Genomic DNA, 21184 nt, shown 5'->3' with positions numbered 1-21184 from the left:
AAGCTTTTGTGACTGGAATGATTCATACTCTTAGGTTTTTTCGGTAAAGTCACGTAGGTAAAAAATAAATAATAATAGAAATAAAATAATAAATTACGACGTTTCGGAGGCAACACAAGTCTCCGTCATCAGGTGGGACCGCCACAGATAAATTTACTGTATCAAGTGAGGACAAATCCAAGAGACAAGCTCTTAAATACTAATTAAGGGGGAGGGGGGCTTATTATTATTTATTTTTTACCTACGTGACTTCACGGAAAAAACATAAGAGTGGCTTTGGTGGTGGTGGGTGGTGGTGGGTGAGGGGGAGGTAACAACGCCATCGTCAGCTCGCATCTCATTTTGATTTGAAGCTTTGCATCTCATCTTGATTTGAAGCTTTGCATTTCGTTTTGATTTGAAGCTTTGCATCTAGCCGCTCAACCACCCACACACATCGAGCGGCCCTCTCGCCATTGGCTCGCCTCGTAACGTTGGGGGCCCTCCCGTCAGTGGCAGCAACTTCCAGCCACCACCAATCCACCACCAACCCCCCACCCCCCACCACCACCAACCCCACCCACCACCACCACCAACCCCACCCCCCACCACCACCAACCCCACCCCCCACCACCACCAACCCCACCCCCCACCCCGTCTTTTGACGGCACTGAGCCGGAAAAGGCCGACAGTAGCACGTGTGCGTTGGTGCGCGCTCGCCCTTTTTGCCCTTGTGTGTCGTCGTCCTTGTGTCACGAAGGCACATTTGTGGGGGGTTTTCCTAGGTCTACGCGGTGGTGCCTTTTCGTTGGTGTTATTCAAGTGTTAGTGTCGTTTTGTAGCAGAGCTCAACATTGGCGTGCGACGTTTGGGAGGATACAAAGCGGTGGAGACGGGCGGGTGGGCGGCGTTGTTTTTTTTCGTGAACGTTTCGAGCGATAATCTCCGTGCGGATTTTGTCGTCTATCGGCTCGCCTGCCAACCCGTGTCCTTGTTTGTTATTAAACACAAGGGGGGGGGGACGAACAATGTCGCGGGCTACCGAGACAACGAAGGGGTGGGGTGGATAAGAGACGGGTTAACGTAGCGATTTAATAACCATCGTATACGGTATTATATGATCGGCATCATGGGACCAGATGCTTAACGGGGATTAATTGCGGCAAGGTAGGGCGGGTGGGTTAAGGTGCAAGTGGTAGAGACGTAGTAATCGTTAGCCACACGCTTGCCTCTGTACACTTATCACAATTGATACAGTATACGGTACTGTGCTGTATCGCAATTTGGGCAAAAGGTCACTGACACGTCGTGTGTAGTTCTCGGTGACTTTGAATCTCCACGTGGTGTGATATTACATGGGGAAGAGCCGTGCAAGAACATCACCCTCACCGCCACACGTTGTTCCAATCGACATTTAACCCTTAAGAGTTAGCCGCTGTGTTTAATCATTCCGGTAGAACAAACACACGAGTCCTGTTTTGTGGGCCACGTGTAAACGGAGTACAATCTATAAAGTACACGAAATATTTTTTAAATATAAAACCCAACCCAGACGGAATGTAAAAAATGTAGGGTAAAGTTGACATTGAATGCGGGGTGTACGTTACGTCGTGTGTTGATTAAATGCGAACAACTTTGAGAAATATTAACGCATCATCTTTGTAGAATGGTCGATGACTGCGTTGTCAATGTTGATGGGTGGTAGAAGTGTCCGATGGTTATAAGTTAAACGTTCTCAGAACGGTGGCTCTCAACTTGTTTCGAATTTGTAAGTTTGTAGTTCTCGGTCAGGTTTCTTGCGCACATCAAAAACAGCTGCGCCAAAATCACCCGTCGCTGAGCAAAGGGAGGTCCCTTCGAACACGCCAAGCGGCCAGCAACTAACAGCAACTATTGCAAGTTTAACAGATTCGAGTTGACCTACAAGGAGAGCCGTTGGCGTAATATGAAAGATCAGTTGCGTATCGGCTGTACGATAACATGTCACGACCACGCCGTTTGTTATGCCAAGTAAGAGTGAAATATAATCAAGAGTGATATATAAAGACTTGTGTAGTAGCTGCGTTAATGTTGCTTGGCCAGCAAAGCGGTCGGTGTGTGCGATTGTGGAGATTTGCTGGATGGGCCCATACAACATTACGCGATTATAAAAGCAGCTACCGAACGTGAGTTTGGAATTTTCTATTGCCCAGGTGTGTGCGTGGTCGCATGCAACTTTACGCGTGATAGTGTCGAGTGTTTTCTTAAGGCATTGCCGGTAACTGTTACTAAAGTGTCCGAATGCAGCTGATTGATGTCAAGAGTTTAGGAGGTGTATGCTTGATGTTTACATCGATTTTCGCGATGGCTTTAGGCTTAGTATAGCCGTGCGTCATTATATAATAGACGCGGGTCTACATTAAAACAGTGACTTTCGGATGAGAAGTAGAAGTTGCTGCTGCCTTTCATTCGATTGTACTTGAATTTAAAGTGTTGGTATGTCTAAACACTAATTCTCGGTTTATTTAAGTATTTAAGCAATCGTAATTTTTTTTAAAAGTACATTTAAGCTTTCAAGCCAACCATGTTTCATTAAGAACAACAAAAGCTCTTCTACACACAACAAGACACAACTTCACCTTTGTGAGTCTTGATTAAACTGTTGGGCAAACACTGGTGGTGGTTGGTGGTGGTGGTTGTTGTGGACCTTTGGACGAGTTTATTTTCTTCGGTACATTTGGATCCAACTTATCATTGATAAGGCCAGAATCTTTATTAACCAAGGGGTTCTTCTGGAGGCCAAGAGTTTTTTTCTTTACTCCAAGGATTTCTGTGTCAGCAAAGCGAGGTGGCTCATACAACAGGGGTTCTCGTTAATCAATTACCGAGCAGGTTTTTAAGTGGACTCGCTTTGCCCATCCGTTACACGAAGTTTCTCACTCGACCCGACTCAACCAACAGATTCCTTCAAGCCAGAGAGAGATTGTAATTTATAGAAACAACAAGTTGTGAGAAATTGTTAATTCAAAAGCGCGCTTTGCCAATGGTTAGTTTGCGAGATTCATCGTTGCCATGTCGGTTTAGAAGTAAAAATATCTCCTGCTGCTGCTGCTTGCTGCCTTTAACTTAATTGTCGCATCGCACAAAAAATACGACACTTGAACTTTAGTTCGTATTTTACAACGCAATCTCAGGGATTATCTTCGTTTTACAACCCGCTATATTTACGTGCATATAAGCTACGCCGAGCCAATTTTGTCTGGGGCCTCTCCAACCCCGCACATCAGTAGGGCGCACGCCAGATAGCTTTTTTTATTTTTGGGGTAGCAATGGCCAAGCTCACTTTCTCATGGGTGGACTACCTCATCTTCGCCATCCTGCTGGTCATCTCCACTGGAATTGGCCTCTACTACGCCCTGAGCGGTGGTCGCCAGAAAACCACCCAGGAGTTTCTGCTGGCCGACAGGAGCATGGGCTTCGTGCCCGTGGCTTTGTCGCTTCTCGCCACCTTCCAGTCGGCGGTGGCCATCCTCGGGGTGCCCGCAGAGATCTACACCTATGGCACTCAGTACTGGTTCCTGGGAGTCAGCTACATCTTCGGGCTCCTCATTCCTGCGCACGTTTTCCTGCCCCTCTTCTATCGGCTCAAGGTGACCAGCGCCTACGAGGTGGGTGCCTTGGAACAATCGGCGTGGCTTGGAGTGGCTTGTGCCATGTGCCGTTGCAAACATGACTCCTTGTAAAAAAGGTGTCAGTTTTGTTGCCAGATAGAAGGGTAAAAAAACTATCATCAGGTGTTAAGTTGTTAAACCACCAAACTGAAATATCATCAGAGTATGTTTTTTGTTTGCATTTTGACCACAAGTATTGTGGTTAATGCAGACATGATTCCTTGTAAAAGGTTTCAGTTTGGTGTTTTAACAACTTAACACCTGTTTTGTTGCCAGATAAAAGGGGAAAAACCGATTATCATGTTTGCACATTTGTCATGTGAGTAGCATTTGAACCTTATGGGTGGTACCCCGGGGTGCCACAGTATCCCGGCTCTCGCACAATGTCCGTGATGCAGTCATTGTTAGTCTGTTGATGGTCGGCGATGCGTCAATCGACTCATCTCGACGAGCTGTACACGATGCACCACTACTGTGACACGTACGAGCGTTCAGGGTTTCAGCGCAATCGTCCTCGCTGAGTTTCGACATCGCGGAGTGGCACTGATTTCGGATTGATTGGTACCCCAGTCGCGGAGTTAACACCCCTGGGAAAAATAGTGTCCCAGAAATAACATTTAATTGCCTGGGCCATTTTGTATTATTTGGTACCCTGGGGTACCGCCATAAGGATAATTTGTCTTCTGTTTATTGCTCTTTTTATAAGGCACTCCTGGCTATAATATCTTGAAAACAAAAAGCATCGGTCTTAAAACGTTCACAGGAGGGGTCCTACATGGACATGTTTTTCAATTTCTATTATGTTTAGCATGTGGGAGAAAATCTATGTGTCTGCGATTCAGGTATCCTTTTGCTGTACTGGTAACCTCCCAGCCCAACGGATATGAGGTTTTTTTTGCAGGAAACCAAAGTACCCAGAGAAAGTACACTCACACGATACCATTCATTTAGTTACAACACAACATTATTTAATAATATTTTTCGTGAGAAATTTTGAAGGTTTGGGAAGGCCTTTATTTAGCAGTGGGTTGACCACGGCTGATGATGGTCACCATGAAAGTGCCCTAGTAGCCCAGCAGCACTGTGTTGGATCGAACACATTATGGCCCTAGTCATTTTGACACTTGAATGAATCTCTCCTACTCTGGTACCACATTAACCAAAGGCGTTAATGTGTTTGGGGAAGTTAATTGAGTTGCATGGCCACTGCGTGTGCAGTTCATGCTAAGTTATTTTCAATTAGTTTATTATGATGGCCTACTTATGTATGTAAATATAACATTTTATGGATGCTGTCATGGCATAAATGGTGAGCACACTGTACTTGGAAATGCAGCAGTCACCAGTCTAATCGCTCACCATAATAGTTGAAACAATGGTGCAAGTTTCTTAAATCCCCCCAACAGCATTACTCTAAATCAGTGTTCTTTACTAATTTTCAGAAGGGGGCCACTTTCGCTGATAAGTTGTCAACGTGAGGCCCGCCACACCGCCTGCAAGGGGTGTTTTTACGTATTGTGTATTGTCGGGGGCCGCAATAAAGGCTATCAAGGGGGCCGCCAGTGGCCCACGGGCCTTGCAATGAAGAACACCGCTCTTAATATTTATCGGCAGGTCGCGTGTGGTGAGGTAAAGTCTGCGTACACCCACCTCTCCAAAGATATCTGGCCAGCGTGGCCAACTCCCCTCGGCTTGAAGGGGCTCTCCAGAGCTCCTTGCATTGGAGGCCCTTCTGCCGGCTGTGCCATGAGCAGGCACTTGCAGGGCAGCACTTTTATTATGTTATTCTCTTTTATGGACTTAAAATCGGTAAAAAAAAATACATGGGACAATAAGTGTTTTGTGCAAGGGCAACCTGGGTCAACAAAGTGAGATGTTACAATTAACTTTATATGTTATAGTGTACTTAATACATCTGTAACATGAAATCGCACAGGTTATTAAAGCAAGCTTAAAACAAAACATTTGTATCTTTGGTGTGCAAAAGGCAGGTAGAGTATATATGCTTGTGCGAGGAAATACACTTTTGCCTTGCTGTACGTGCCATTTGTCAACCCACTGCTGGATGAAGGCCTTCTTACACCGTGCGTTTCGTAGGTATTCTTTGACCATACTTCACCACACTGATCAGTGCAGGTTGGTGAAGGGGGAAGCAGGGTGTGAGTGTATAAGTCTAGTATTGGAGTGGATTTTTTGCTGTATGAGTGCAGCGGTCAGCACAATTATAATTTGTAATTACATATATACAGTTAAAAAATTATATCTTTTATTAACACTGCCTTATGAGAGAAAGGTCTAAGTTACAAGCCTACATTGTGTCACAGCTAAGCAAGATTGAGCACGGATGGTGCTTATATGGGTGACCACACTGCACAAAAACTGTCATAGGGTAGCGGTGGGGTTATGTGGGGTTACATGGCGTTTGGCAGTAGAGGGCAGTGCAGAAAGAAATCAATCATTGTACCCTGCTTATATAGTTCCACATCTACGTTTGCTGCCTTCAACCCACACTTACCAGCGCGGTGAAGTATGGTCTGACAATCCCCATGATTGACGTGGCATGGGGAGGCATAATTCATCCAACTAGTGTACTGACAAAGGCCTGGATATTATTATTATTAACATGTGAATTGCTGTGTGAATGCTTTGATGAATGCCACAACACATTTGTGTCAGAGTTACTATCATTTTCTGTATAACCATACGAGAGCCCATTGACACAAATCTCGTGTGCTCTGTTTGATGAAATATGATTCTGCGGAAGCAATTTGCAGTGGATAATGAAGTCGTGTGGTACGTGATGATTTGCAGATAATTGTGTTTTATGCTTACGTTGAGGTGGATGTTGTGCCTTTATTTTCACAGTATTTGGGGCTCCGATTTAACAAGTCTGTGAGGATTGCGGGAACGTTAACATTCATCTTCCAAATGGTAAATACTACACATCACCACTTTCCAGTGCTTAACACCACTGCCACCATAATTCGTAACAATTGTTCAGTTAATTTCATCTCAATCAATCTCATGTTCATAAATCATCCTGGGCTTTGATCAAATGGCCTGGAATACGCTCGATCTCTGTCAGATCTCGGAAGCTCAGCAGAGCTGTGTCTGCATAGTGCTTGAATGAGTGTGCCATACATGAACCATGTGTTTTAGGCTGCTGATGTTGTAAGCAGAAGACAGTCCAAGATAATCTGTTGTACTGTACTATGCCCCAACTTCTGCTGGCCGCTACATCAACTGTCACTGATCAGCGTGGTGGAGTATGGTTAAATAACCCCCACTACCCCAATGGTGTGGGGAGGTCCGTATTTCAGTAGTGGATTGACATGTCATCATCTGAACACCACTGCAGTTCATTGTAAAATTGTAACTGCTTTAAATTGTAAACAGGTAACTCCTTAGATCGCTTATAAATATTAGAAATAAACACTGAACGCCTTTATTCTTTAAGAGATTAACATGAACAATCCTGAAAGGAGTTTATTTTTTTAGCATTTGGCAAGTGAGCTTTGACACCTGCAGTGAGCTTTGACCACAGGATCACCAATAATGTAAGGATCAAAGAGATTGAGTTTATTTAATTTGTTGCATGGATGATCACGTTTAGCCAGTTTCCTGGCTATTTTAATACATTCCTGCGGAGGGAGCTGGTAGGAACGTTGGGTTGCTCGGTCAATGGCCAGGGTCAACGGCGGCGTGGTGTATTCCGCAAATATGGCCGACTGTGAGGGCGGGCACAAGCCGGCGTGAGTAGGTTAAACGTTGAGTTTTATAAGGGCACCACGGGGTGACCAGCCCCTCCCCACCCAGCCCCACCCCTCCCACCCCCCACCCAGCCCCACCCACCCCACCCAGCCCCTCCCCACCCTCCCCTCCCTGCCCAGCCCCTCCCTACCCACCCAGCCCCTCCCTGCACGACGGACACAATAATCCCCTGTGGGCTGGTGTAACCAGGAGGTTCCTACCAGTATAAGGGAGATCTGTGGTGTTTGAGCACAGATACAACAAAACAAAGGCAAAAACATCAAGAATGCAGAGAACAAGTACAGTATGGACCCTTGGGGGTTTATTGCACAACTGATAAACCAGGTACTTAATGGCTATTTTCCTTGGAAACCTACATTATCACGAGTACATTTAATCAAGGTGCACGTTGTCCTTTTATTAAGGTGTAACAATTTAATTGGACCTGAAACGAAATGTAAGTTCTTTCAAGTATTGCGTGAAGGCAACTATCTAATCATAACTGATATTGCCTACTGTGAGTCTTGAGTATTGCCTGTAATTCCCACATTGCATCAGGCTGTTATGAATGCTCTTAAGGGGAGGGGTTCCTTGCACCTTTCAGACAACATCGCTCTTTTCCAAGGATAATTGCTGTACATTAGATTTCGTGTGAGCTATGCTATTGCATTATTTAAAAAGGTTACAACTCGGTTCGGAAAATCGCCTAGCAAAGCTATGATGCAATACTAAATCGTATGACTAGTTTCCTTTTCTTCGTTGATGATAGCGATATTTCTCATTATTGTACATTAGATATATTTGCTGTTGGTGATCATACCAATGGACAGTTGTGGTTGCAGGGTTTATTGCAGGGCTTGCAATGGTCTATAGAAAGACCGATCTCAATTGCACCATAGTCTGCGTCATAACCAGCAATGTGTCCTTTGGTTTTACATTCATGATTAAAGGGGTCACGGAGGAGGTCTGCATTATACGCATGCACTCGTTGATTGTTTTGTCCCACGTCACCAGCTGTAGTGACACCAAAGGTCGTGATATATGAGAGTCTGCTTGGTACGTGAGGGTGCTGTGACATCAGCCACCTCGTACACCAAGAGTCATAATTTACAGCTATAAAACAATTACATTGAGAAACAAAGAATGTATCACGAGGATTGGAGAATGTGTGAAAGTCAGCCGGTGTAATTGAGTGTTAGGGAAAGATGAATGAGAGTGAGTGGGTGTGCTTGGGCAGCAACACACCTCTATAAAGGGATGATGGTCGGTGATGAAAACTAATGCCAGAGTGGCAGCAGCTTTTGGCTGGCCATCGAACAAAGACGCTTACTACATGGCGTGCTTTTAGATGCGCTTCTTTGGCCGTCTGGAATGCTCTTCCAATATTAGGAAGCCACTGGAGCTATTCACATTTAAATGTAGATTGAAAACTCATCTGTTTGGAACTGCTTTTTGTGTTTAGTTTGTTGTCCTTCCTCCACACCTCTGATTAGCAAGGTTGACTACGTACAGTGCGAAATAAGTTTAACATACACACAAGAGAGGATGTTGACTTCAGAGATGGAGTGATAAAATCAGCTCATGTGGAGGCTCCATTTTACCTTAGATGAGCCAGCGCGACCTAAATTGGCGTCCTTTAGCGACTCAAATCTTTGACGTGGTTGGAATAGTTTTGTGAGAAAAAGTCTCTAATTGACATTTTCAACAGGTTGAGAAAAATAAAATACGTGAATTCCCAACACTTCTATAAAGTGTCTTTTATAATATATAAAAGACAAGACATTACGTTTAAAATATCAACAAAGCAATGTATACCCTAGCCCAGGGGTCGGCAACCTACGGCTCCGGAGCCGCATGCTTTTTAAGGACTGCTTTGTAGCGTTATTTATTAAGGACCACCGTCTCATTCACATGCATTGCGGCTCTTAAATTATTCAGTTTTTTGCGAATTCGAACAAAAATGGATCTCCTTGTTATTTTGGTTGCCGACCCCTGCCCCTAGCAAATATAAAAGTTTAAAATAAATTATAGCTTATTATTTTAAAAAATCAAGGAATAAATGCAAATGACCATCTCGCCTTATGTATATGCACGGTATTACAGATCCACTGCAGAGTTGGGTTTTTAATAAACGTTCACATTTATTTAAACAATCCGCTGCTCTGATGGCTAGGGGTTAGATCTTTCGATAATGTCGGAACCAGGCAGCTAAAGGGACGCCTGCACAAAGTCACGCAGGGAATGGGAGAAGATGTAAAGGAATTGTCACTTATTTCTGCCAATTACTTCTTTCAGGGACTCCTCTACTTGCGAACGAGTTAGGTTCCAGAGGTCTGTTTTTATTTCGATTTGTCCAACTTTACTTTGGGGAATCGCTTTAAAAGTTATATAATCTTCTGTAGATGTAGATGGCACTGGTTATTCATGTTCTGCAGATATAGATGCCACCATCGCCATCTATTGCACAGCGGTTGAACTTATGACTCTCGATACGGACAGGTATGTTCGTATCTCTGAAAGTCGAATGTCCCTGTATTTTTAAGGACGAGAGTTGACCTTTGTGTTCTTTTCACACGATCACCCACAAGGTGGGGGCCCCAAGTACGTTGTTGCAACAGGTTCCCATTATGAAGGTGGAGAGATTTTTGCCTCGCAACATCCGGCAGATGTGGCTCAGAAAATATAAACTGGTTCAGAGTTTGCTTGAACAATTTCAGATGGAAAATATATCTCCGGCATGCCCATTCAGCATTGGCCAATGGACACCATTTACGTGTGACCCACGATCCTCCATGATGTGCACCTAGTTCTATTATACACACACACATGTGACCTGATCTCCTCGGATCTCTGAAGTTCAGCAGGATGGAGCCTAGATAGTGCTGGGATTGGGTGACCACCAATCACGAGAGGTGTTACTGTATAGGCTGTAGACCAATGGTTCTTAAAGTGTGGTAGCCGAACCACCGGTGGTCCTTGAAGGTCCTCCAGGTGGTCCGCGGAGCTGTGATTCAAATGCAGGTTTTTCTGGAAATAATGCCAATGTTTTGACCTTTTGTGTCGGACATTAATTAATATTTTACTGATGATATTTAATGACAAAATTAAATTAAGTAAACTACCCAAATCCTAAGATATAAATGCCCCCCCCCTAATAAAAACCTAATAGCTGCATAAAAAAATGTTCCAGTCATATTAATTATTTTGTTTGACTGGTATTTAGAGAGAAGCGAATGCGTTTTGTCACTAGCGTGGGGGGGGGGGGGCTGGCTGGCTGAGTGGTTCGCAGGGCGAAAACAGTTTGAGAAACTCTGCTCTAGACAGAGGGACAGTGTGGCGGGCATCAGAGGGTGCTACCACGCACGCGCTCCCTGCCTTCACCAACCCTGAACTAAGCAGCGCAGGGAAAGATGGTTAAATGTCTTCATCCAGCAGTGGCTTGACATATACAAGTGCATGTGTGGATAATCTGCGTGTGTGTGTGTTTGCTGTTGCAGGTGGTGTATATGGGTGTTGTTCTCTACACCCCAGCTTTAGCTCTTAATGCAGGTAAATGTACTTCCTTTGTGTCTGGCTATAAATGCTTGTACACAATTCTGGTTGTGGCTCTCACGATTTACCCCCATTCCATTAAATTAACTCCTGTGGTTCAACTGAAGCCTTTGTTCCTTTTTTTCACATTTTGGGGAATCTAGCGACTTCTGTTGCTGCTAAAGAGGTCGCGTAAACCAATAACTAACGGCCAACAAATTCAGTATGTTGTATTTTTGCTTTTTGAGGTTTTGTATTATGTTTTGGGTTATTATAGCGTTATATATTAGTGTTGTGACAACGCCCAAAGAACAAGGAATGTGCCAAATTCCCCCACGTCTCGGAAGCCAAGCAGGCTTGGGCCTGGATATTACACCATGCATGCTAGGTTCAGTTCAGTTCAATTAATTTATTAGGTATAGCCCTGTGAGCCATTCTGCTCTTGAATCGGGTGCAACCGCAACAAACAAAAACATGAACAAGAAACATCTTAAAGTGACTACGCGCAACAGAAAAATCCAGGAAAAAACAGCAAAGTCTTCCAGAAAAAGCACCGTATATCAATGCTGTGTGCAAAAATCCCAGTGGGATGCAAGTCAAACAATAACAACCATAAGACAATTTAAATTAAAGTTATCAGTCTAACTCTGTACAACAACAAACAAATCAGGCTAATCCAAAAGTTTTCGAAATCACCAAAATAAAGCTATAGAAACAACGTAACAGTGATCATAGGCGGCTGCGGCGCTGTGCTGAGTAATAGTCCGCAGGAGACTGCAGCAGAATACATCATTGTACTGTGATTCTATGCTTCCATGCCTATGCTGCTCACCTTCACCAACCCACGCTGATCAGCATGGTGAAGTATTTCGATTTAAAGCTTTCGTGACTGCATGGATTCATATTCTTGGTTCTTTCGGTAAAGTCACGTAGAAGGGAAATAATAAAATAATAAAAATAAGACATAATAATAAAACAGTGAAGTATGTTCAAATGAAACACACACGGTGTGGGGAAGGAGGCGCTTTATCCAGCAGTTGACTTGCAAAAATAGCCATGCATGTGCATTTGGTTTCGTGTTCCATGTTTGTCCTAGTCTCTGTGCTGTGCGTCACTCTTAGAATTTGTCATGTCGCCGCCGTGTGATGCGAAGTGGGGTGTTCCGTGTTAACGATTCAGTGTTGACTTGTGTTGCTTTGTGCTGCAGTGACAGGACTGAATGTGTGGATATCGGTGGTGGTGCTTGGAGTCATCTGCACTATTTACACGACCATCGTGAGTATTAGCCATGCATCCACACTTGAGTGAGTACGGCAAAAGCATCAAAACAATTCATTCGATACATTTTCCGTTCGCTCCATCCTTATTTCCCAAGTCTGTCAGAGAGGTGCAGTATTTCGCAGATGGTTATCGCCTACAGTGTGCATTAGAGGTTTAGCGATTCATCTTCCCAGCAATCTTATTCTTTCGTCTGGCAGATGTAGATGCAGAGCAACAACTGCAATTTTACATTCAGGTGGTCAAGCCCAGATAACCGTGTCAGGAGCAGCGAAGTGTATCACTGTAATGTCTCCTTCGTATTTGTGGATTGGGCATTCCCAGCAATTATAGGAATTGTCACTATTTAGGGTCCCAATTCGATTTAAGTTTTTTAGTTTTTACATTTTAGCAAATGTAGTTACTGCAGCGGTTACATAAAACCATTGCATATGAATAAAAAAAAAACATCAGTCCATTTGCACCATGGTATTTAATCTCATGTATCTTTGATTTTAGAGTGTCCTTCGAGCACTTAATACCTTGTGTATTTCTTGGCTTTGGCATTTTGCTTTCTGAATGTGGTCAAATCATGTGGGCTTGTGTGTGGCTGTGCGCACGGTTGAATTATTGAAAGTCTGTTGTGTATGCCTGGAGGAATAACATACGGATTAGTTCTCATCAGTTGATGGTATCAGTTGATATGCGGTGGATTCCTTCAATGCCTCCATTGAGTTATCGGAGTTTACAGTGACTCACTGCTTACATTGTCAACCACACACCATACCCTATGTGATATTCACTTGTGAAGGTAGTGGGCAGATCTGTATTAATTAATTTTACTGTGACCCATGGAAAATGATAATGAATGTTTTCTAGGTAGATTACATCTCACAGGTTCTTTCGTGGAATCAGAGACCAGGTGTTTGATTAGGATATTGGTTTCCGCCTAAATCTGTCGTCATTTCACCGAGGTGGTAAAGCCAGAATTTACAAGACCTCCGGCTGTGGTAAAGAACGATTTGCCTGCTTTCTGGTGGCGGTTCGGTAGAATGAAGTGATCCGAATGGACATGTTGTGGATACAGGATTCTGTGTTATCTTGTACAGTACATGCATGTGTGTGTGTCGGGGAGCAGAAGTGTAGTGGTTAGCCCACTGCTCTATGAACCTGGCAATCTAAACAAAATTCCTGCTCTCGACCAATAGCAGTTGCGAACATTTGAGCTAGTCCTGAACATCCACTAGATTGATTCAACCTTAAGTTAGTATGTGGTGCGGTGTGAAAACATCAGCACTGGGGATACAAATGCGGTTGGACATGGTATTGGCCACCCACCCCCTTGTGTACAGTGCCGGCCTTCATAGGTGCTCACTAACAGCATTTGCCCCAACAGTCTGTGAAAGGCTATGCGGGGGATCTTTATTTTTGTATTTTTCAGGGCGGGCTGAAGGCGGTGATTTGGACGGACGTATTCCAGACGCTGGTGATGGTCGCGGGCCAACTTGCCGTCATCATTGTCGGTGCTCAGAACGCGGGCGGCATCGCAAAAGTTTGGGAAATCAACAATAACGCTGGCAAAATATCTGGCATTGAGTGAGCACTTGCACGTACTATTAAATCACTGCGTATAGGCATTAGTACACGCATGTACACCTGCGCACCATAGTTGGTTGAATGGATCGTCACCCTTTGCATTTTTGGCCTCTGGGCCTGTGCTCAGTAACCATGGTAATAAAAAAAGTGAGGCCTGCTCTGCTGTAATGCATGCTACCCTCACTGGCATTTTCTTACTTGTGTGTTTCACATTATAGTTATCATACCCTATTCATAACATGCATTGCAAAGTTTTGAATAATCCAGTTCCAGCCAATTCTACTGATTGGGTGATATTTTTCATAACTTCAACCCGTTCATAAAACCACATGGCATGAGTGACCTGGAGGCCCATTATGGTTTTTGCCCTCTACCGCCAGATCACTTTACATATTGTGAGCAATACTGCAGTGTTCCCACCAGGTGTCAGTCACATCGCCCAGTGTGATCTCGTATGGAGAACATTTTTCAGGTCATATCTCTCTTTAACTTGGTGAACATATGTCAAGATCAATATAGTGGGTATCTGGTTCATTCCAGTCAAAACAAGCCCTTACTCAACACCACAAATTACTCAGGTGCCATTACTAGATTAACAAATTACATGATTTATATAGGATAAAAGGATAAATAAATAAAATGTGTGATATTTGACAGTACTCTTGACTTGTGTTCGAAATCTTACAAAAAAGTCCCCATAGAACCAGAGTTTAATTTCAGCTGCGCCTGTCGAGCATCCTGAAAAATATTTACACACCTGAGTATTCTACATCCACTATACCTCATGTTACGGCTGCGGCTATTCTAATCTCCATGCCTACTGTAGTCTACCAGGGAACCATGAAAATATTACGTGAGATTATTAAACCTTGAATAGAACCAACATTGCAATAATGTCATTCGGCTCCATATTGCTCTCTAGAATCTGTATAGCCTGTCGCTCCACGCACTTTTCAACCAGCCACAGGCCTACGCATGTGAGACACAATGCGACATAAAACTACATCATCCCAGTAAACATAGAACGCTGGATGGCCAAACACATGCAAAAGTAGACAAAGCATTGCAGGTTTACTGGGATGACTGTCAATCAATCAATCTTTTGTGTGCCAATATCGCTCAATGGAGTATGGAGTAGGCTTCAGTGCACATTACAACAGAACGGGAATGGTACAGGGGGCACGGAACAACGAAGGAAAAAAGAAGCCCGTCACGTCCTCAGCAGCTAACACTGACTGGGAAAAGTAAATTGCAACCGCATGCAAAATAAATTGCAAACGTGCGCAACAAATCGCACAAAGTTAAGCAGTAAATAAAAATTAATTAAAGAAATAAAAATTTAAGAGTTTTTATTTCATCGGATGACAAGCCTTAATAAATGTGTCTTGCACAGATCACGGAATTGCGAGACACTTGGCGCGTTTCGGATGTCCGTTGGTGGCAGGCGGCAGGGAGTTCTAGATTTTTGGGGCTGCGCTCGAGAAGGCTTTGTCTCCCCAGTGTCGGGTGAAACATCCTGGGCTGTGCAAGTCTTGCCGTTCTCGTGGAACGCAGTGTGTTGTATGTGCCTGACGATAGCGTTGCTGGTTTACTGGGATGATCGTGACGATGGCGTGTATGTTTGTGTCCGTGTGTAGCTTTGACCCGGACCCGTTTAAGCGGCACACCTTATGGACCCTCGGGTTCGGGGGTGTATTCATGATGCTCGCACTCTATGGGGTCAACCAAGCTCAAGTGCAGCGATATCTGAGTGCCCGCTCTGAGAAGGAAGCAATCTTGTGAGTGTTGTTAGTTTGTTGTATTCATTCCAAGTTGTCTTAATCACGTTTGGTTGTTAGTACCATATTTTCCCGCATATAACCCGCGGGGTATACCACTTTTTACAATCAAAACAAGTCCCTGCAGGGTATATGGAGGTGCGGGCCATCCTAAACATATTTTACACGTGTGACATGTCATAACTCGTTCAATTTTTTCATGGTAGGACTATCCACTATGCAACACTTACCTTTGACTAAATCACTGTTGAATAAACCACTCGCACTAAAATTGCACATGTTATCACGTTTTAAATGATTCGAATTGTTTGTACAATGAAACGGCAATGTTTGAAGTGTGGCGCACTTTGTTTACCGGCGACGGGAGAGCTGGGAGGAGAGAGAGGTGGGGGGTTGGGGGCGAGACAACGGCGTTTGCGTTTCCGTAGTGCCGCTATTGTCTGCGCAGTGCGCAATCTACCAGTGCTAAAACTGTCCTTACTTATCTACCAGTTATGTGTTACTTATTTATTGGATATTTACTTTTGTTACTTGTTTACTGTTTTAAGTTCACTCGTTTCCGGTTAGTTTGTTTTCTTTGTCCACGTTATGATTTAAATGTTAACAATTGATAGTGTAATGTATTACAAATGTAAACTTCGTATTAATATGATGGAATTAAGCTGCGGTAACGACGTTAAAGATAGTCATGCATGCGGGGTATATGGAAGTGCACGCTATCTAAAATTTATTTTACACAAAACACAATTTTTGCGGGTTATATGCGTATGCGGGCTATATGCGGGAAAATACGGTACTTCCAGAACACCCGGCGTCTTGCAGCGAATGGCCGTTGATGGACGTTGCTCATTATACGTTGCTGTGGATCATCATGGGTTAAAGCTAACATGAGCAGAACTCCATTCTGTTTCAACAAATCTGACACATTTTTTATTCCTGCGGCCTATTGGCCTTCCGGACTAATACACTGGTCAAAAAAAAAAAAATTCTGGCCTGGACTTTTGCAGCTGTTTTAGACTAATTTCAGGGTGCTGATTCCAAATCTGATATCAGATTTTCTCTATCACATCTCATTTTTATGCTATCGGCATACCCCATTTTCATTGATTTTACCCGAAATTAACTCTGTCACTTATGATTGCAAGTTGTTGCGAGTCAGTGACTGCTTTAGTGTTAAAATATGGTCCTGTATTTTTTGCATAGTGTGTTTATAATATAATTTTATGTAGATATCCACATTTATTTAATATTTTTCTTCTGCAGTTTTTATTGAAAATGCAATATTTGATATCTCAAAAACCTGATGTGATAGACAAAAGCTGATGCCAGATTTGGAATCGGCACCCCCAAAATTACATTAAAACCGTTGGAATACCTTATGCCGGAAAAAGTATGTTGACCAGTGATATTATTCACACCAGTTTTGACCTTCTGGGTCTCAACAGGAGAGTGGAGCTTGTTAAAAATGCTGATAGATTACCAGATGTTATTGGCAAGAGCACTCTGTAAAAACCCATTCAACGCAAAATGCAAAGGCATACATAAACTCATTGCGAGGTTGCCGTAGAACATCGTGGGTAAACGCAAATATAAATCCGGCTTACATTCATGTGGAGAGACCGAATGGAGTTAAGTGCATGTGTGTTGTGAAGACAATGATCTGCTCTTTTGCTCCGGTGATTTATTTTTGTGCCCGCACGTGTGTCTGCATGGCGTCGTGAAGACATTGCTTTTAGTTGACGGGAGGCGGGGGCGGTGGTGGGTGGTTTATATGCCTTAACGATGTGCATGCCTTTGTGCTCACGCTTGTGTGTGCCCGCGTGTACCTGCCTGTGTGCGCATGTCAGTTCCGTGTACTTGGTCTTCCCATGCCAGCAGCTGATGCTGGCCATTGGGTCCATCATGGGCCTGGTTATGTACGCACGCTATCAGGAGTGCAACCCCCGTGTGATGGGTGACGTCACAAGCAACGACCAGGTGCTGCAACCCTCTAACTGCACGTGCACACGGCTTGAACAACGCCTGCAAGTGTGTCTGTGCACGTGTGGTGGATACGGGGAGGATGCTGTCATCTGTTGTGCAGCCATGCAGCTACCCATACGCAAAAGCAAAAAAAACACATACGATTGCATGCTCATGGATATGTACGCGTGGATTTGCGTGAATGTATGCATGTGTTTGTATACTCACACTCCTATGTGTGGCCATTGATACACGTGTTTAACCCTTGAAACAGTTTTAATCGTCAAGTGTGTAACGTTTATTATAATTTAATTATAATTATATTCTTGTGTGTGGCAATATGTTCAGAAGCTAAATGCCAATGTCGAGGTCTGCTTGCCATGAGACGGCTTCAGGACAGCAGGAGACGGTAGCCTCCTCGCATTTGGATTGACAAAGGGCTGACAAAAATATAACTAAAATAATCTCTCGTCCGTCTTTGTACCTCATTCCAGATGGTGCTATACTTCGTGATGGACGTTCTTCAGGATTACCCGGGGCTGCCTGGCCTCTTTGTGGCCTGCATCTTCAGCGGGGCTCTCAGGTAGGCATCATGTGATACTGACCATTAGGTAGGCATCATGTGATACTGACCATCAGGTAGGCATCGTGCGATACCGACCATCAGGTTGGCATCGTGTGATACTGACCATCAGGTAGGCATCGTGCTATACTGACCATCAGGTAGGCATCATGCGATACGAACCATTAGGCCAGTGATTCATAACAAGTAATGAGTGTGACATTTCATCTCATAACAAGGTACGCTTGCGATCTAAAATTGTCCGATTCAAAAAGGATGATATTTTTTATTGAAGCATATCTCCAAATAACCCAGAATCCAACTGATCTCGTCAGATCTCAGAAGCTAAGCCGGGTTGTTTCTGGATAGTGCTTGGATGGGTAACCACCATGCATTATGTAGGTGTTATAGACTGGTGCAGTGCTACCTTTGTAAGTAGCAGAGGGCAGTGATACAAAATACATTGTTGTACAATACTCTACTATGCTCTAAAGATCATGCTCCCTGCCTTCACCAACCCGTACTGACCAGAGTGGTGACGTATAGTCAAACAGCTTTCACGACCTATACGGCATGGGGTGACTTTCATCCAGCCCATGGATTGACAAAGGCCTGTACATTATTATTAATATTTGGTCACCTATTTTTTCTGGGGGAGGGGGGGGAAACTGCCTGGATATTTCTCTCTCGCAAAGTTTATTTCCATCTCTAACTTTCACCCACTAATCCCCGTGTGTTGCAGCACCATCTCGTCGGCATTTAATTCCCTGGCGACGGTGACGATGGCGGACTTTGTGAGGCCGTATTTCCCCAACATGACTGAGAAGAGAGCGACGCTCGTCTCCAAAGGCTTAGGTGCGTGAGACGGCGTTTTTCCCCACCTCCGATGTAGCACGGTCGGCTGATATGTGCGGTGCGAAAGAAATTCAACATACATACATACATACGCTTGTATGTGGTGACGACCACCCTGTGTTATGCTACTTGGTAGGCTTTTCGCGATCAAGCTGCGCAACTCTCCGTTGTGTTTTTGGGTCATACCGTGCCTTGTTCGGCACGATGTTACGAGGTTTCGCTCGACGTGCGGGAAGCCACTTCAGGAACTTAAGAAACTGATTAAAAAAAGCTCTGGGCACGTGGAGGGAAATGTCAGGCATCGTGCCAAACAATGTTTGGCACAACCTGAAAGCACGTCGTAGAGCTACACGATGTGTATATTAAATCTAAAGGTAATCTGTTCAATTAATTCTCCTTCTGTGACTCGGCCTCTGTCCACCGAGTAGTATAAATGGGTTGACCACAGCTAGTTAATGGGCAGATCGCGTGTGGTGGGGTAAAGTGTGGGTACTGCCACTTTCCAAGATGTATAGTCAGCGCGAAAGAGGAGGCTAACAATACCCTCGAGAGAAGTTCTAGAGAAGAGTTCCCACTTGTGGCCCTTCTGCCAGCAGTGATGTGAACAAGCAATTGCAGGGCTGCACCTTTACCGCGATGCGTTGGTGGGTCATAAGACGTCGTATACTCCAGTTCATGGTCATGGACCTTCTGTCTGATTTGAGTGTTTAATGAACGAACATGGCTTGTGCAAAACACAAAGACCGCGACGTAAAGTGTTATGCTTACAACTGCACCATTTAATGTGTTTTACGATCATGTGTTTTATGCATCTGTGTCAGCCTGTATGTACGGGCTGGTGTGCCTAGCAATGGCGTTCCTTGCATCGCTCATGGGATCTGTCTTGTCGGTAAGTGTCAGCAATTTCAGATACTGGATTGTATGCTTATGTGAGGCAGAAAACAAACACAAATCGGAGACATCATGTTGACTTACGTTAATTCAGTGGGCTTGGGGAGAATATATCACGAGAAGGGATGATCATAATAATCATAATGCCAATTTTTATAGCGCTGTACATGGCGAGTCATTACAGGGGCTTAAAAATCATGGCTTGTGAACTCAAAACGAAACTTTTTGGTTATTTACCCAGGTAAGGCCCACTGAGCTATATAGCTTTTTCAGAAGTGACCTGGCCACAAATGAAAGCTCAACGAAGTAGCTTATCATGTGGACATTTATAGCATCCAAATACTCTAAATGCATGTTAATTCGAAATGTGGAGGGAAAAACTGGAGGACCTGGAGAAAAATCGACACGACCACGGAGAGAACATGCAAACTCCATATATACAGCAGGCGTCAGGGTCGTGATCGAACCCACGACCTCCTGCATACCAGACAAGATAGTTAACATCTCCTAGCCATCGTGATGATGATGAGAGAGAGAGACGCAGACTCCAAATATACAGAATTTGTCAGGGTCGTGATCGAACCCACGACCTGTATATCAGGCGAGGTAGTTAAAATCTCCTAGCCACCTTGGTGCCAAAATACAATGCCTGAGAGGATAGCCATTGTGCATAAAGAAGCAATGAAATCAGCTCACGAGCAGGTGCAAGATGGATCGTTGTATACATACAATATGTACCTCTCATTTTCCCGTTTCTCTGTTTCCCTCTGTCCCGTATCCTCCCTACCGCCCCCCCCCCCCCCAGGCCGCCCTCAGTATATTTGGGATGGTGGGGGGCCCTCTGCTCGGGCTCTTCATCGTCGGCATGTTATTCCCATGGACCAACGCCATTGTACGAGCGTAACGCAAACCGAAAACACAAGCCTACTGGTTATGTCATACCGCGTGAATGTAAATGTTCATCCATACAAAGGTTGCTTATCGAGTCACTCAATGGTTTGTTAATACCTTATATAAAGAGGCCGCTTCATGTTAGGCACGTATGCACCTATGTTTGTTTATGTGCACTCCTGCATGCGTATATGGTGGGCAGTGCCACAGTCGGGAACGCAGTTTGCTGAATTTACAACCGCATGGGATTTGCTTCTAACCAGTTGCACTATAGTCATCACAGGATGAAGAATCCGTTCGGATTTCTCGCAGAACGAAGGGGCTGCCCCTTCGTTCATATGGATACCTTAGAGTTATCTCTGAGATCCCTTCAAGGGACCTCCTTGACATCTGTGAAAAAGAGCTTCATAGCTCATTGGATGGATTCCTGCAGTATAAATAAATATTCTGATTCTGACCTGCGTTATTTACAGTAGGGGGCA

General features: G+C 44.2%; 1 protein-coding gene across 1 annotated transcript in view; it reads left to right on the top strand.

Annotated features, from left to right (window-relative positions):
- The first annotated feature begins 661 nt into the window (after nucleotides 1-661).
- LOC144940686 (sodium-dependent multivitamin transporter-like) overlaps nucleotides 662-21184 on the top strand; it is a 30406-nt gene continuing 9883 nt past the window's right edge. The window contains exons 1-11 of the mRNA XM_078866996.1: nucleotides 662-3626; nucleotides 6495-6560; nucleotides 10877-10928; nucleotides 12118-12185; nucleotides 13609-13763; nucleotides 15401-15541; nucleotides 17389-17518; nucleotides 17998-18086; nucleotides 18808-18920; nucleotides 19742-19809; nucleotides 20617-20703. Of these exons, the coding sequence (XP_078723122.1) occupies nucleotides 3288-3626; nucleotides 6495-6560; nucleotides 10877-10928; nucleotides 12118-12185; nucleotides 13609-13763; nucleotides 15401-15541; nucleotides 17389-17518; nucleotides 17998-18086; nucleotides 18808-18920; nucleotides 19742-19809; nucleotides 20617-20703 (1308 nt within the window). The 5' untranslated portion in view covers nucleotides 662-3287. The remainder of the gene's footprint in view (nucleotides 3627-6494; nucleotides 6561-10876; nucleotides 10929-12117; nucleotides 12186-13608; nucleotides 13764-15400; nucleotides 15542-17388; nucleotides 17519-17997; nucleotides 18087-18807; nucleotides 18921-19741; nucleotides 19810-20616; nucleotides 20704-21184) is intronic.

The sequence above is a fragment of the Lampetra fluviatilis genome, chromosome 23 (assembly GCF_964198595.1).
Source record: "Lampetra fluviatilis chromosome 23, kcLamFluv1.1, whole genome shotgun sequence".
NCBI classification, from domain to species: domain Eukaryota; kingdom Metazoa; phylum Chordata; class Hyperoartia; order Petromyzontiformes; family Petromyzontidae; genus Lampetra; species Lampetra fluviatilis.
The sequence above is the reverse complement of the archived record's forward strand: the minus strand, read 5'-3'. Positions and strand labels throughout refer to the sequence as shown.